We start from the raw sequence: 17,686 nt of genomic DNA on the forward strand, positions 1-17,686 counted from the left end.
ACGAGTATTAATGGCTTGCATTAGGGCAATTTGGATCTTCCTCAAGTAATTTTCACATAATAAATCAGTTATATGAAACGAAGTTGGCGCATGTGCGAATTATGTACATATGTATTAAATAACGAAGCACAGCACTGTTTATGACAGCTATACATGCAAATTCAGAATTGAAAGTGACTGAATAATTTAAAATACCGGAATGAAAACGTTCAGGAATAAAACGTAGTGGAGTATAAAATTTTTCATCGAAACGAAGGATTTCGTTGTTGTCATCATTTCCACATTGACATACGAGGCGATTTCACACACGTGCACGTGTCATTACGGGCTCTTTGTAACGCCGGATGATGTTTCGTGTAACATGAAAATGGAGTCATGTAACTCCGTTAACAGACCATTCTCCACGGATAATATATTTCACAAGCGATGTATAATGGAGCGCGCGTACGTGAAAAACTCCCAGCCAAATTTGAACAGTCATTTCCATCAATTTGCAATATACGGATATGACGAAACGATGAAAACTTTCAGCAGTTTAACTCGCGACGCCTTTATAGCCTGTTTTCTATCGCCCGATGTAATAACATACAGATCGGAAATAATCACCGGCCAAAAATTTACGATCATTTCTTTAGTTGAGGTTACACTAAATTTTCGGCTAGTTTTATCATTCGAGATTAATACCATGGATATATCAGTAATCATTTTCCTCATTTCAATAGATTTTTAATTAAGGAATTAGCAGAATTTTAAACTGACCTTTTTAAATCCCAAAGATCTATGAAATACGCGGAGACTTCAAATCTGACGTTGTACATAACCTAAATGTGCTCCCGCAATTATTCGAATACTCGTAGAAATCTTTTATAAATATATTATGTGTATTATACAAAATATGTTAAAATTTCTAACACTGTAATAAGATCTGACTATCATAATTACATAGGTAAAGTTTGAAACAAATCTGACAATGTGATATAGAGCAATGAGACATAGAAGCTACAAGATTTTTTTTTAGTGCAACTAAGTACATATTTCGCAAAGATCATAAAAGTATCCAGCGGTCAGTTATTCATTATATTCAAATAATCTTGACATATTAAGCAGCACCATTTGGAGCACTTATACGCTCCACATTTATGCTACATACCAATTCACGTTACATATGGACTAATATAACGTACAATACTAATCTATTGGAAGTAAATATCTTACAATTTCTACACAAATTCTCGGATTAATTTCAAATTTTTTCGATGTAAACATGAAAATTCGTTGTGTCTCGTTACATGATAATACAATTCCCAAATATTTTATATAGCATGTATATACGATGAAAACATAACATATAGAATATACAATACACGTACATAATACATGTATTTTATACGGCAAATGCAAAAAAATGTAAGTATGTACATACATACTTTCATAAGCTATTGTTCCTAGGAAGAAAAATTTACAGGGGACGATCGATATTTCGAATACGTATCTTCAACGTTTCTACCATTCGTCAAACAATCCGAAGGTATATACGACGCGAGACAAAACGGTTGAGCTGTGTGCTCAGATGAAATTCGTGAAAAGGAAAATAAACAAGCATAACGTTGCAGCTGTTCAAAGACACCTATACGTCCGGTTGAAAGAAGGGAACCTATTACCGGACACAGCAGTGCACGGGCAAGTCACGAAGGAAGTTATCACGAATCTCGCTTAATCGCCATTAAGATCCTTAATCACGCGATCTCCGTGATTCTTTTCCCTCGTGATCGTTATCGCGACATGGTCAAGTACCGACGCGCGTGCTGCACTCTGCAACTTAAAGGATTTCCCACAGTAACCCGCGCATTAACGAAATTACGGTTTATCGACGGGAACCAATAGCGTAGCGTGCGACTTGGCTACGTGATGCGCGCGCGCGTGTGTGCGCAGGCACGTGTCATCGATAAATGGTTGACACTTTATTCGGTTAATTAACATTTAAGCAAAAAATTACGATGAACGATAACGTTAATAAGCGATACTGGTTGATGAGCTATTATACCGTAGCATCTAGTATGTACTAGGTATGTAAATATTGATACAAGTACTATAGTTGATTTATAAGAAGGTCGAGCAGTTAATCGATATTATTAAGGTTTTGACACTTAAACATTCAAATATTTATAGCGCGTACACATCATCGGTATAATATTAAATAAACAGCAGCATTTTCCCTTTCTATTTATTCTCTGCCTTGTGTTACAGTTAATCGTATATCTAATAAGTTTATTGGCCATTAAAGAAATAATGTATATGGAAATACCATAGTAAAAGAAGAAAAATGCATAGTAACAGATCTAAGAAGCCGACCGACGAAGAAAGTAGCGAGTAAAACGTGTCGATTGTCTGGATGATTTAATGAGCCATGTACGGTTGATTCGCGATTACCCCCTCCCCCGCCGCCGCTTGTAGCTAACTCCCATTCCCGCTACCGTCGTATCTCTTTCCAGTAATTTACTTCGCAGCTGTGTCGCATCGAAGGTGCTGCCAGTGGTACTGCTTATTAAACTGAGAAAGAGCGAAACTCGTCACTGACTTCTTTCAAATTAGTTTAATAGACGCCGGTTAACGGTTAACCCCACAATGCTTCATATTTTCGTGTTACGATCTCGTTCTCATTTCAACGAACTAAATCATTTTCATCGTTTTAAGAAATACTTTAGTGTAAAATTAGACTTCAAATCGAGCACGTTATCAACAATTTTATTTAATGATTTGCAAAAAGTTCAGGAGTGTTTCAAAGACAGAGAAACGTAATTGAAACGAAAATAACCCGAAAGACACAAGATTAAACGGGTGCTGCAATGTTCTGACGGTCGAAAGATCGTCTTATCGTTTAAAACATCAGTCCGATTAAAATCAGATTTAACCAGACGACATGTACCCGCAACTACGTCGTTTTCGAGCACGTAATTTCCGGTGCATCGCGAAAAACTATTGAAATCTGCTAACATTTCTATAATTACCGGCCATTTGAGTTGGCAACGAACTGAGCAAAGCAACTGAAAGCAATTATCAAGGTTAATGTTACACGATACCGTGTTGTTGATAAGTTCGCCAACTTACCGACTACCACCATGTGACAATGTATATAAACGATACAAAGTAAATTAATGACACTATTTTCGAGAACGGAAAACATCAACACGGTTTGTTGACGGTTTCTGTACAAGATGTTACCCTTATAGGTTGTCATTTCATATGGAGAATTATATCGCACGTCGTTAAACAAATAATAAACCGGGCTATCGGTTATAATTGCCGACTATCACGATTTTGAACAATTAGCATTTCACGAGAACAGAATCGACGGTGAAGCGTTTGTGTTTACACAAAAATCTATCGCGAACACGTTAAACGACGCGGCAAACAATAATTTCTCCCATTGGCAACAGACGAATCGGGAATGGTCAATAGAAAAAGCTGTCAGTAAATAATACCTCTACTCGTGACTCCTTTCCTGCTTCTTGCGTTTCGTTTTCTCAGGAGATACGTCTTTAATCCACCTTGGCACTATGCGAAAAAATATAACCGACACACACCGATGATCTCTATGCACTATCACAAACACTTCATGTATATATGTGTAGTCCAAAGAAAAAAAGAAAACGCGTGCACAGTGTCACACATATACAAATATGTACATATATCGAACGTATAAAGCGTCGAGACGAATCGCGAACGTCACAACCGCACCGTACAACGAACGACGCTCGACTGCGAGCCGGGTACCGAAGTGGATGACGGGAAACGTGTGAACGCCGCTTGCCGCCGCGGCGAACACCAATGAGCGGCTACTAACACTATCCATCGCGGCAACGACACTGACACACCAATAAGGGGACACGAATATACACAAAGGAGCGGAATGCCCGTCTCTTTTCTTTTCATAGTCCATCCTTCTTCGACTCGTTTCTCAGTTCGTCGAGTCAAGGGCGTCGACCGACAGGGGCGATTCGTTGTTTCCTTATATCAAAGAAACCAATAATGGCAATAATGGCTAATTTCATAATAATTATGAAATTACAAGTTTTCTTCTCTTTCAATGATACGACCACAACATCCGTCGAGCGAATTCGTTCTACTGTTGAAAACGGTCCACGAAAGATCGCACCCAATGCGGCTTCTATTATCGGAAATTGTAATACCTATTTAACTTACTAATACCACGCCGCTAATGTCTTACGCTCTTGCAGCAACTTTTTACCGAAGTTTTGTCACGACTTTTTTCTTGCCCGTCTAAGGGAACGAAAACAATATTCCGATTCATACTTCGCATAAGAAACAAAGCAACTTAATTTCATATAATATTTCTACTAACTTTTAACACCTGTTTACGCGTGTTTCTATTTTGTAATGTATGCAATCAATATATAACGGATATCATACTAGATGTTTTAATTCGTAGAAATATCCGGCTTTTCTGTTACATTTGCGCCTTTTGTCACGGTTGCTCGACACATAATTCCTCACTTTAAAAAAATCTTTATCGACACCCCTGCTTTCGGTTATCTCACTCGCACTCGGTACTAGTATCCTCCCAGTTGCCATCCTGCTCGCACACACACAGTAGATGCGACATATCGTGCGATCTCTGTCGCGCCTCGGTGTTTCTTGATCTTCTACCTCTTCCCGCCATTTTGTGTCTCACTTATTCGTTCCATCCCCAAACTTTCGACCTCTGTCTTACAGGTGCACCGCATCATCGCTATCGTTGTTTCGCTCGCACCTATCTTTTGTCATACATATGTCTCTCGCGTTCCGTCTCTATTCATCTTCTTCACCCTCTCGTTTTCGGCTCGTCTCACTTTTAACCGTGTATACCGCGATCGTCGCGTCTGCGTTCCTTCAGCCACCGGTAGAACAACAGAGACCACCTCTCTGTGCTTGTCCTGCTTACACTTAACTGCAACGAGGCGCAGAAGGAGGAGTACCGGAACCAAGTGCCGAACGTTGCTTGTGTGTCGCGTGTACGGAGTGTCGGCAGCGCGCATAGGACAAAGACAGAGTGAGTCAAAGTGCTAGAGCCGGACAACACGAGTCAACCGGCAATGTAAGGAGAGACCTTTAGGTGGGTGCAAGTGGCGTGATAGTGTAGGTGATATTCCAAGCGTAGCTGAGAGCGTGTGTGTGCTCATCATATTACACACTGCTCATACATCGTGTCTGCTGCACTTTGAGGGCGCGAGGAGATGAATCCTCGATTCGGTTAAACGCCCGCCAACTGGGGATGTTCTAAATCAGGCTGTCTACCTGCGACTCGGCTTTCTGAAATTCCAATACCCATATTCCTCTCTCTCATTGCGCAGAATACGAAACAGTTTGTAGATGAAACACATATAATCGTAAGAATCGTGCTCGTCACAGTTAACAAGGATCTGTGTGCAGATGGCGGGAATGGAGAAAAGATTCGAAACGTTGTGATATATTTTTATTAACGAGAGAGTGTGGAAGTGAGAGTGAGAGAGAGACAGAGAGAGAGAGAGAGAGAGAGAGAGAAAGAGAAAGACAGACAGAGTCGTAATATTAACACATCAATGACAATATGAAAATGCATTTAGCACACCTTTACGCGAGCGTTATTCTGTTTATTGACACATCAATTTCAAGAATGTAATAACCGTAAAACGTTTAGCCTCGGTAATATATAGCGGATAAATGAAATATCACGTGATTAAACGCCGACTGAAATTGCTGTTACTCCGCCCTTTGGAATCTGCTGCATTTATTGTATCGATTCGCGTACTTCGAGGAGGAAAATTATGTTATATCCACGATAGCAGTTATAAAGCGGTGAGCGCGGGTGTGATGGTGGAGGTGCAGCCAGGAGGCGAGTAAACAGCCGAAGAAAACTTTGTGGGCGGATTAGCATGGTAGGTGTCGGTGGGATATCATAAAACTAGTTTGAGAAGCACAAGGCACACCCTCCGCTGTACCGAAGGATTTCATTCCATAGGATTTCATTCAGTCCACATTGCTACGGTAGACAGACATTTTTCGAAGAGAACTCCGACAAAGCGCTTTGAAAGGACGGATTAAAAGAGAGAAAAGTTCTCTGTTACTTCGATTTTCTTTAATATGACTTTGCTCGCCATAATTTCGGAGCTCGAACTCATCCAATTAAGACCAACGAACGGTTTTTATTGCGACAGCTTGTTCGATAGCACGGACTGTAAAGAAACAGTACTTGAACATTTGGTTAATTTACCTTTAGAACTTTTTGTCTCACTACTTGACATGTATATATTTTAAGCGTAATTATATGTTCTATTACAAATATATAGAATAATTAAGAAAGGCAGAAACGTTATAATTTATAATCAATCAGATTTTATTATTAGTAAAGAATTAATAAGTGTGTTATTTGGAATAACTAAACTTGCAAAGGACGTAATTAATCCATACAATGTGGTATACGATCTATACGATATATGTCAAAACTTTTTCCAGTTTTTGCTTCTAAGAATTCTAGCACCCTTCCCACGTCTGTGCAGAACAATCGCTACGTCTTCATTTTCTTCCATATCCGCATTCTACGAAGACTTCATAAGAAACAAAATTAAACTGACAATGGTACAAGTGTCTAGAAATACTTATGGATAGTAACTTTTCTTTACAATTGTTTTCTATAAGGGATTATTTAATACTTTGTAACAGAATTTATGACAGAGCTACCTATCTACATTTAAATTGTCTTTTTACTCTAAAACGAATATTCGGATATTTTTTTGATAAACGAAAGTTAAAGAGTAATATTACAAAATAGATAATAGTAATATATATGAAAATTATATTATACAGAAACTAGTTGTTGTTAGCCCAAAAATGACAAAGTATACTCTGGCATTCAAGTCTGTCCATTTCTCGTTAAGTTAACCACGTACGAAAGCAACACGACACATATATGCTCATTTACTTATTCCTATTCGACTGTCAGTGTCGTCGCAGAAGTATCCACGAGTGTGTTATGCGCGCTGAGCACACAGTAAACGTAGATGTACATGTACATACACAATGTCTTTCCCTCCATCTTTCTCTCTCTCTCACCCCCTTTCATTCCCACCTTTGGTGCATTGTGCTTCGGTTCTCGATCCCTCTTCCGAGCCCTTACCGCAAGCCGCAGCCCACTACACTTTTGCACGAACACGCGCGCGTTCATTATCAACGTACAACGTCGTATAACCATATTTACGTAGCGCCGGTGGTCACCCACACGGTCGCAACGTGCAATGAGGTTGCAAAGAAACGACTTGTGCACAGAAACGAAATGCTATTTGTCGGTATACACAAGAAACATGTGAAAGGGGAAGAGAGATAAATAAAGTCAGAGGAAGGGATGAAACGAGACAGAGAAAGGCCATAAATGCAATTGGAAACCTTTAGCTGATATATTCGCGGAACTTCCCGTGCCGTTTTGTAGTCAGAAAGGAAACAATGCGTTTCTTAAAATAATAAGTTGTGCCTTGCTCGCCTGTACGATTTCGTTTTACCGATACCTAAGCACGTTGTGAATGAAATGGTGGGGACTGCGTGATTACCTACTCCGCTTCCACCGGTATTCTTGTGATAATTACGACCAATGATTAATCGTTTATTTAAACTAGGTAACAAGCTAACTCGAAAGCTCGCGTTTCTTTCTCTGTTCCTCTTTCTCTCTCTCTCTCTCTCTCTCTCTCGAACTGTCGTTCACCGGACATCTACATAATTTCCTCTTAAATTACGTGACAGAGAAAACAACAGAGTATATAAGTAAACGTCTTTGCGTACGCACACGAAATTACTGGTTTCTTATCGCGTGACTAATAACGGAAGCAACGACGGATGTTGGAGACCATCGTAATTTCGCTAGTAATTGGATCAAATACGTTGTATTACAGTTGAAAGTCGATGTCAAGAAAATCGATATGTCTTTTGTATCGCGATATACAACTGGGGCGCATGCGACGATGTATCAAAGCAGAGCAGCAACGTAAGACGATATTATGTTGATGTGAGGATAGAACAATGGAGCGTGTCTCTAGGATGTTTTAAATATAAAACTGTCGTATTTTTGCTGGAAGCATCGTTGGCACAAGTCGCCTTAAGTTGCTTCCCTAAAGAGTACTACCGTTCTTAAAGTATACCACGCTGGAATCATCTACTACCGGCGTCGTAAAAGGGTCTATATATCTAACTTGCACCACTCCGGTGAACACGAACCTCTGAAAACCTGTAAAACACGCGAACCGTCCGGATAATCATTCTTCCTACGGGGAACGACTCGCTCCTGAGCTACGTCTCTCGTCAAAGATAAAAAAAGGAACTGGTTAATGGGATAGGACGGTCTTATCTTGAGTGTTTGAAACGTTCGCGATATCGTATTTTCACAGTACCGACTACGTTCGCTCAATATTCGTATGGTAATTAAGTAGCAGAGGGATTCCTTTATCATGTCTCGTTTATATGCGTTATCAATGTACAAACGTTACAGAATTCTTCAACTACTTTCTCCCAATAACTTATTAAACCATGTTTCTTAACAATACTTCTACTCGTTTTATAACGATGGGAACGAAAACCAAACTTTGAACGTAATACTTCCCTTTCTCGATTCGATCTAAATCGCGGTAAGCAGGCCAGCTTAAAGTCTTTGTATCGTACGTTCAGATCGAGTATGTACTTATTTTCTTTTATGATGGATTTATCGTTGATTATGTTTTAATATTCCTTGCAAGCACCAATTATGCGTGCGTTACGATTGACAAGATTGCACGCAGAATATACATATATAATTCGAATACATAATTTAAGAAGCTTTCGTCCTATCACAGTAACAAAGTTATGCTCTTCAAATAACTTCGCAGTTCTTTCGTCTGTATATCATGTCTCTCGCAATCTTACGTTTTTACCGTGGCAAGACGTTGCGAACACACAACAAAGTCTTCAAAGGAAATCATAGAGTAGTTCTCTCTCGAGTTACAAAATAATGAACTTTAAGGACAAACGATATACGTCATTATAGTATATATCGTTAAACGTACATCGTTAAGTACAAAAATAAGCAAAATATACGTACGAGCGTATTCCTTAGATTAGCGAATCGTGAAATGTAAACATTAAATACAGAAATAAGCAAAACAAGAGAATTCTCAGAATTAAACAATCTCTTAATGTTTACATACAATCTTTTCGAAAGTGAAAAACTCTCGAAGCAAACTTTAAACGCGATACGTGACAAAATAGATTTTTACAATTTTCAAATATGTAATCTTCTATACTGGTAGCAAGACTATCGTTATAAGACTCATTTCTTATGCTTCCAACTGGTCTTGTCACCGAAAATGCCAGTCTTACAAAGCTCGGTGACTCTGTTTTTCATTCCTCTGTTGAAGCTTGGTGTGACAGTACCGCTTTTATTGTGTACACCTTTTTTCCAGCTGTGCCTCTTCCATGTACACTCTACACAATGTGGTAAACGCGCGCACACACGCACACACACTCGCGATACTCTTTCCATCTATCAGCCATCTCATTCTGTCTCTGACACATCTACCACCCACGTGCCCTTTTCTGTACTCATTTTTACACCGAGCTATCCTTTCGTTGTATGAACAGGCAATGCGCGAGCTGGGAAAGAAAAGAAAGCAACAAGACGAAATGCTGCCGCCTTCTCGTTTAGCTTCTCTCCATTTCGATAATTGAGGAACGTTTGGTAGCACGGCTTCGTTTTTGCGATCCCCTGAATTATGGTAATCGTACGATTCTTTAACATTAATCTCTATAGAGTGCTGTAACGCTAATGAATCTCTAGTAGGATACGAAACAATGTATTTTTATATTAATTACATATATAAAATATACTATAATTGCTAAGGAATAGAAAATACCAAAAAATCATTTTATCTTATACCATAATATTTGAGTAAGGATTTTTGAAATATATAATGACAGATTTTACAGAAATATTCTACATCTTAAGTGCAATAGGAAAATAGTAATAATCACTTGATTTAAAATTTTATTTTGCTATGATTATACAAAATTGTATTACATATATTATGTGTTTTTATTATTTTACATACTGTCTCAATGAAAGATAAATCTAGGATCGACGATTGTAATGATTCTTTTCTTTATCTTATGACATAGACTTGTAAGCAAGTTTTGTATATATATATATGAGAAAATTTTACACTCACTTTACACAGAATAATTTTCGAGCAATTCAAGGTTACAGTACAGTAGACTTTAGTGCAACTATGTATGTAAAAGCCAAAGATGTAAACCTAAAATATGTATCGTGAATAAGATATAAAGTAATACATATTTTGATTTTCCAACCTTTATATACATGATTCCTGTTCATCGTTATACATAAATTAACCTATCTATTAAAAAATATTAAAAATATGAATTTTTTACATATATATAAAAGTATAAATCATATAAATTGTATACATTTAAATGAAATCTATTTATTACGATAACTTCTATTTATAATTTTTATCATTAGTTTTACGTCTTATTCGTATGAAATTGCTCTAGAAAAAATATCGAAACTAACCTATTAACTACGTACATACATAGGACATGCATTGAAATGACGTAAACAGGATGTTCGACAGTGATTTATAGTTTAGGGTTAATCGTAATTGTTCAGGAACAAATATCATCATCTCGCTAATAATATTCTCTTGTATGAAAGTCGAGGTAGTGTGCTCAAAGGCTACTGACGTAAGTCTGTCGAAAGCGTTGAGACTGGAATAAAGTAAGGCCCCCGATATCGACGAAAATATAGGACGAACTAAAACGTACTTGATGCAGGAGTGCGTCACTTCGAGGCGTTAAAATCGAGGGTGAAGTGCCGACTTAACGACTCTTTTGGCTCTCCTGTTTTACTCTTTCTCCTTTTTTTTTCTGAAGGTTGCAAATCGTGTTGTCTAATGCATACAAAGTAACAACTTCAGTTATCGAATTATGCAAGAAGACATATTGAAATCGAATCGTTAAAAATGTGTACGTGAATAAAATATAAATAGTATACGATTTATTAATTTTATTAAATGTTTTACACATTAGGAGTATTTACAGCTCGTTTTATATTTGTATTAAAAATTTATGTTGGTGAAAAGGTGTGATTTTATGATTGACATCACAGTTCGCATTATTTTATGATTTTTCAATGGTGAAAGATTTAATATTATGATTACAGACTAATTATGTCTACCTAATAAAAATGTAAACACTTTGATAAATATATAAACGTGAAATTGTGTGCACTCAACATTTCATTTTAATGATTTTTATAAATATAACAGATACGAAAGCAATTGAATATCATTTTCACACTGAATTTTTAATTCTACATACATATATACACTTTATAATTGATTGATCAATGATCAATAAATTTGGTAACATAACCTCTATTAAAAGATATTAATAATAAATTAAAAATCATAGCGAATTAAAAGTAATCAAGGTACTCTTCAGTGTTTATAAATTTGTTGAAGTCTCTTAGATAAAAAAGATATTATTGTATTTGTATTTGATTATGTTAAGAAGGTACAAAGTATATTATTTGACAACAAATTTTTTGTCACTATTTTAAAAACTATACTCTAAAAAATTATAATGAATACTTTATGAATTTCATTTTCTTTATTTTGCTTTTTGCAATACATTTAAATGTAAAAAAGTAGATCTTATTTATCAATATTTTTCTCAAACCCTATATTGTGCTGTCCTCTGTTAACGAAAGATCGAACTAACACATTTCAATATCGACGAACCTAGCGCATACTTACAAAGATATCGACAAAGACAGAAAAATCTTTATTCTGTGTAAATTGATATATGATAATAATGTATGTCATAAAAGATACTTAATAAATCAAGTATGTAAATATATTACATGTTTTAATGTGCGATAGTTCGTTTTAAATATGACTAAACTCAAATATATTAAATTAAATGTAAGAAAGAAAGAGAGATGGAAATAGCCAACAGCTGACACGATTGATTCAGCGTAGTTGGTAGCTCACATTCAGTTGTTGACGAACTGCCGAAGTGAAAGTACAGGTATCGCCATCTGATGAGCAAACTAGACGAGCGTTCGCAAAACGACCGAAACAAGACACTTGAAGAGAGGAATTGATCCGATGCTTGTGTTGTATGCGCGCGTGCGTATCTAACTGTAAAACTGTTCCCGAGAAGTGAGAAGCAATAGCGGTGACCGTGTATCTTTCGGGATCTATTTCATTCGTCTGTTATTCTCGCCGTGAGATAGATCATTGCTCCACATATTCGTTAAAAGATATCGCAAGTGACGAACGGGAAAAGACTATTCAACGCATTTACTGTGTTTTCGAACAAAGAGATACGTCAGTCGCTACCAAGCCGAAAGAACTACGACACAAGGATCGAATAGTGTTTTCGTACTCAACGGGATTATATTATGTATGTGAAAATGGATGTCAAAAAGGTCATGTACACCGTTGTGAGAGAAGGCAAATTGGCACGCTTGAAGGTAAGGTTCTACCAGATTTTCGATATAAATTTTATCTTTTGCCATAGTCATATTTTACACTTCGCTTCGTCGTATATGCATGTCCGTCCAAAGGGAATGTTTTTCTCTTTAAGTCTCGTAAAAATATCACCCTATTTTTATTATAGATAATCGTGCTTATAAATAAATTCGAACTACAAGTACGTGGATATATATTAAGATAATTAATGTAACAAACATCTTACTGGCTAGTAGCGAATAATTACGCTAATTAAATACTAATGCCTTATTTGAGAAGATATATTTTTGTACGAGAATGCGTCTATGGATTTCTTACTAAATTTGTATAAAAATATCTTAAAAATTGTATTGTTTGTGCGTCTTTCTAAGAGCAAGATATATTTTATATATTATTTACGATCTTGATGTTTCGAAGAAGTGAAGTTCGTAGTAACGAAAAATAATTAAATCTATGTTGCATCTATAGATCATAAATTATAATTCTTGTTTCTTAATTTTCCAACTATGCAAGCCAACGTTTTTATGTAAAAACTTTTTGTAATTTACATTCTCGTACAATGATTTATTAGCATTCATGTCAGAAAACCCCTAACATAAAATGAACGAATTCCTGTATAAATCGTCCGACGGTTAAGTTATCCTCAAAATAAGTGGATTCTATATAGAATAATTTATCCTTATTTCACTTCATTATACTCAAGACAAGACGATCTTATTAATAAACAAAACATTTTATTTCGATACTACGTCTAACAACACTTAAGATACTTATATATGTTAATACTTAACAAAGTTCATGCAATTTATTTGAATTTCTAGATACATAACTAAGAAGAAATTAATGAATTATCATTACTTTATGTCGAATACTTTCATGTTGATTTTAATTTCTTTCAAGTACAAATAACCATAGTCGCATTTGAGCGGCGAAAGGAATTTTTGTCGAATACTTTCTCGCCCCTAAAATAAATCTACCGAGCTGAGTATGCTCTTTCTTTTTCGTTTTCCTCACGTTTTTACGTGGCCACGCACGCTTATTCGAAATAGCAACGCGCTGTTTTAATGACATTTCGTGTGCGTGCGACCGCATACATACGTGTTATGAAACTTCGAATGTGGTTGGCCTTCTACCAATTCGTGGCGTTCTCATCTTACTCGGTGACTGGCGCGCAGGACACGCAACGCGATAACAAGCAAAAAAGAAAAAAAGAAAGGGAGAAAAATCAGATTCACCACCTTCTTGTACGTCAACTTATTACAATCAAGAGAAAGAATCTTCAACTCTTTTTATTCACATTTATCGTATAGTATATGAACAAATCAAATGGCGTACAAATAAGTTAACCCTTTTCTAGGAATATTAAATAAACTCAATGTACTTTTGTGTGAAAAGATACTACGAGCGACTTCAGGTTAGTCACGTTTACGGCACATTCTGAATATTTAAGAACCTACATCTAAATCGGTAATTTTACAAATTACAAAGAAGACTCGAATATACTAGGCGCAACGGACCCAAAATTTGGAAACCAAGTCGACAACTGTACAAAGCACAAAGAAAACGCGAATATACTAGGTACAAGAGATCCAAAACGTTCGCAGGAGAGAAGACCTAGTGTTATTGAACACTTAAGTATTGACATCTTCTCTCTTTTAAGCCGATGGTAAAAAAGATTAAGGGATCTTTCTAAGTATTCGGATTTTCTTGCTTTACGATCATTCCATACCAGTAGAAATGGAAAGAGCAGCGAAAAGTTTGAACATCTGAAACAGTCCAAACTTACATTTATTGCATTAGCTTTTATGAATAACGAAAACGTGGAAAGGACCTTTGACTTTTATTACCCTCGGCTAAGGAAAGAAAAAGTGCCAATCATTATCGGAATCATTCGGTTATCAGATTCTGTTCTCTCACGTGTTTGCATAAACGAAGTTCTATCGTGACCGTATCTCAAGTAGGAAATAGCCACGACAAGCAGCAGTTATATTTAGTAGGTTGAGACATCCATAGACGCTAATGGGGAAGCCTGCTTGGTTAGGTTTCCGTGCGTATTACTTACGTGCCTTTTGTACGTGTGTACATATCTACTCTCACTGTAACGCATCGAAAATACATAAGAGTGAAGTTGAAACGTGGGAGGGAATGAATTTGGTAAGAAAAGGTAGCGTTGTCATCTATATGGATTTGTTGATGTTATTGAAAGTCACGAATGAAAAAGTATTTTTTGTTTTAATAGAAATATCAGCTCCGTTCCATTAACGTGATAGGAAAAATATCATTCAGATATAAGATAGAAACCGCTATGTTGTTATAAATATACTGCGTGACGTATTTATTCGTTTGTTATGAACCGTGTTCATTCGTTTCAAATATGTCTTCTTGCTGTTCCATATTTCTTGTATTTTTTAGTTTACGTTTGCTTTAAAGCTTATTCAATTTCCTACTGTAATTTACACGGAATTTATACTGTTTACATTGCGGGACCATTGCGGATGAAACTAGAATGAAAGCGAATCTGTCTTTCGGTGAATCATCCATAGCGAATCAATGTAAATTCGACTTTACTTCCTACTTGGCTAAACTATTCGCCTTGTCTGAACCAGTCTATAGAGTTGCAGCTACTAAAATGTCATGTTGTCATATCAACTTGCAATTGTTTCTTTCTTCGATAGGTAATTAGTATAATCGTAGAATATTCTAAGTAATAATTCATGTAGTATCAAAATATGGTCTAGAGCAAGGACAAGAAAGGATGGTTTATTCGAAGTTAAGTTTAGTTTTATCCGTACAAGCAATACACAATACAAAAACTGACTACAATATCTTCGTACGCCTTACCCTAACACTGGGCTTTCAACTTCTGTCTCCTCAGATCAAAAATTGCTGACCCTCAACCTTCGTATCCTTCTCTTACTTACACACTCTCTCTCTCTTTCTCTCTTCCCCAGCACTCTTCTTAGTTTATACCTTAAACTTACAACTTATACTATCCCGAGAAACTCGAAGATCAGTGGATTTTTATTCAAGAGATCAATAGCAATATTTTATTCATAATTTCAGTTCTCAATTAATTCTTTTAATTTTAATTAAATCTAGCGCATATATTATTTTAATCGGTTTCGGCGACAAGGTTTTGAAAGACACGCTGTCGATTAACCCCTTAGTCTATAACGAGGAAGGAGACTCGTAGTAAGGGATTTGTGCCATAATTCATTATCCATTTTGAAATAATAAATTGTTTTTGTTAGCTGATCGATTGATCGTGATTACGCCCTGGACGCCTTAAAAACACTACTTGTCCTCAAACGTTGTTTATTATTTCACAATTCCTTTTGTACCCCTAAATATATGTCGAAGATGTAGAGACATCGAGCATTTCCTTTGGAATACTTGGGCTCGAGGTGACGCAACTGGTCGCTGAACGTAGCCACGGTCACGGGATGAACGTTTAACCTGACAGAAGAAGTTCCGATATTGAAGGACACGCTGTATTAACGGACAAGCCCCGGCCAGGAGCAGTGTCGGATCTATGCAGGACTGCCTAGCAACGGTACCTGGAATTTTGTCGATATTTCTAATCAATATGTAATTGACAAATGAGATCCAGGCAGTCTTTTATTGAGATCTCTTTGGAGAGTTTACGGATATCGGGCAGTCAGTCTAGAAGATACCAAGCGATACAGCTAACGTAATTTGCGTTACAGAGAAAATACAAACCATTGTACAAAGAGTTTCCCGTTGACCGTGGATTCGTTTGAACCCAAGGATATTGTTAAAAGCGTTCGTTAAACTAATTTATTGTTAAACCTTGTAAAAGTTATATCTATTCGTGTTAAACAATTTAAGCGTAATATAATTTAGTTAAGTTAAACAATGGTAAATCCAAATGAAGAATTAATACGCGCCCACAACTCAAATGATGATTCAACACAAAACTCTAATAATAATTCGACATATATATGTCATAAGAAGTATACATTTTGCGTCAATTCGGGCACACGGCTGAACGGATGAATGGCACGACGCGCGACCCAACTTCTTTTCTACTATGGCTCGCGCGATCGTCAGATCTCGTGCAGGCTAAGGGGTTAAAATATACAGATCGTAGAATTGATTAGCCACACGGATATCGATAATTTGTGGAAGACCATAATTACATATTTGGAATGAAAATTCTTGATAGAGGTCAATGTCGGCATATTGATCAGGCTTGAAAATTTAAATGCTATTCACTGTATAATTTAGTGAGGTTAATACGGTAGTTATCGCGGCTACATTGTTGTAGTGCTTGTGTTAACACGTCGCGTACATTATTCCTGCCTGTCTAGTGCCAAACTCATTCGATCTGCTTTCGAACCAGCAATCAATTTACTCTGCACAATAATGTTTGTTCCTGATACACGGATGGCTTGAACGTCAGCTTCCAATTAGATATTAAAATTGATCTCTTTCTAATTCTTCTATATTTATCCGATAGGTTTGCGAATGAACATTTTATCGTTTATTAATATTTGGTTTAGTTCTGGTTTCCTTACAGTATAATAAGATTGTTAAAAGCTTTGGTAAAGTAACGCGATTGTTTCCTTCTGGAATATACATAATAAATTATTTGCCAAATATTGAGAAGAAGATTCACGCGGATCTGTGAAATTTTGTTATAATTTTAGCTTTGTAAGAAGGTGTCAAGATACTAATCATGAAATATCGTGAATTTAATGTTACAAACTTTGCTAAATTTAGGTTATGTATTTGTTTTGGATTGTGTTCCAACATATTTGGCTACAGTACTACGTAGAAACACAGGCGTAGGCGATAAATGGTGTATTTGCCGTGAATATTTAGAAACCAAGCGGATGCAGCTGTCATTTGATTTCTTCCAACCGACTACATATCATCGATCCTGATTGTCTAAAGCTTCACATAAATTGAACAATGGTTTCCACAAATACCTACGTTCAACGTGCATTTTATCACGCCATTTCCCTATTATATTTCCCTACAATGTTTCATTTTCATAACGCTTCAATCGAAATGTTTTAGAGGTTTTCTATTATTCGTGATTCGTAAATAATTAATTAAATTCAACAAATTTAATTAGTCAAAATAATGCTGGGAAATGAGATCGTGAAAGTCAG

At 36.4% G+C, this 17,686-nt stretch overlaps 2 protein-coding genes across 6 annotated transcripts in view; one reads left to right on the forward strand and one right to left on the reverse strand.

Annotated features, from left to right (window-relative positions):
• The window catches only part of LOC122568765 (protein groucho), a 112,764-nt gene extending 108,930 nt beyond the window's left edge, over positions 1-3,834 (reverse strand). For 2 of the 5 annotated variants that reach the window (XM_043728907.1, XM_043728912.1), the window contains exon 1: positions 3,483-3,833. The gene's annotated coding sequence lies outside the window, so the exon portion shown is untranslated. Of the gene's footprint in view, positions 1-3,482 lie in introns of all 5 variants that reach the window. The other 3 variants (XM_043728905.1, XM_043728906.1, XM_043728908.1) reach the window with 3 other exon arrangements.
• An 8,230-nt stretch (positions 3,835-12,064) lies between these two features.
• The window catches only part of LOC122568779 (protein fem-1 homolog CG6966), a 42,423-nt gene continuing 36,801 nt past the window's right edge, over positions 12,065-17,686 (forward strand). The window contains exon 1 of the mRNA XM_043728928.1: positions 12,065-12,550. Within this exon, the coding sequence (XP_043584863.1) occupies positions 12,479-12,550 (72 nt within the window). The 5' untranslated portion in view covers positions 12,065-12,478. The remainder of the gene's footprint in view (positions 12,551-17,686) is intronic.

Source organism: Bombus pyrosoma, linkage group LG6 (assembly GCF_014825855.1).
Source record: "Bombus pyrosoma isolate SC7728 linkage group LG6, ASM1482585v1, whole genome shotgun sequence".
Lineage (NCBI taxonomy): Eukaryota > Metazoa > Arthropoda > Insecta > Hymenoptera > Apidae > Bombus > Bombus pyrosoma.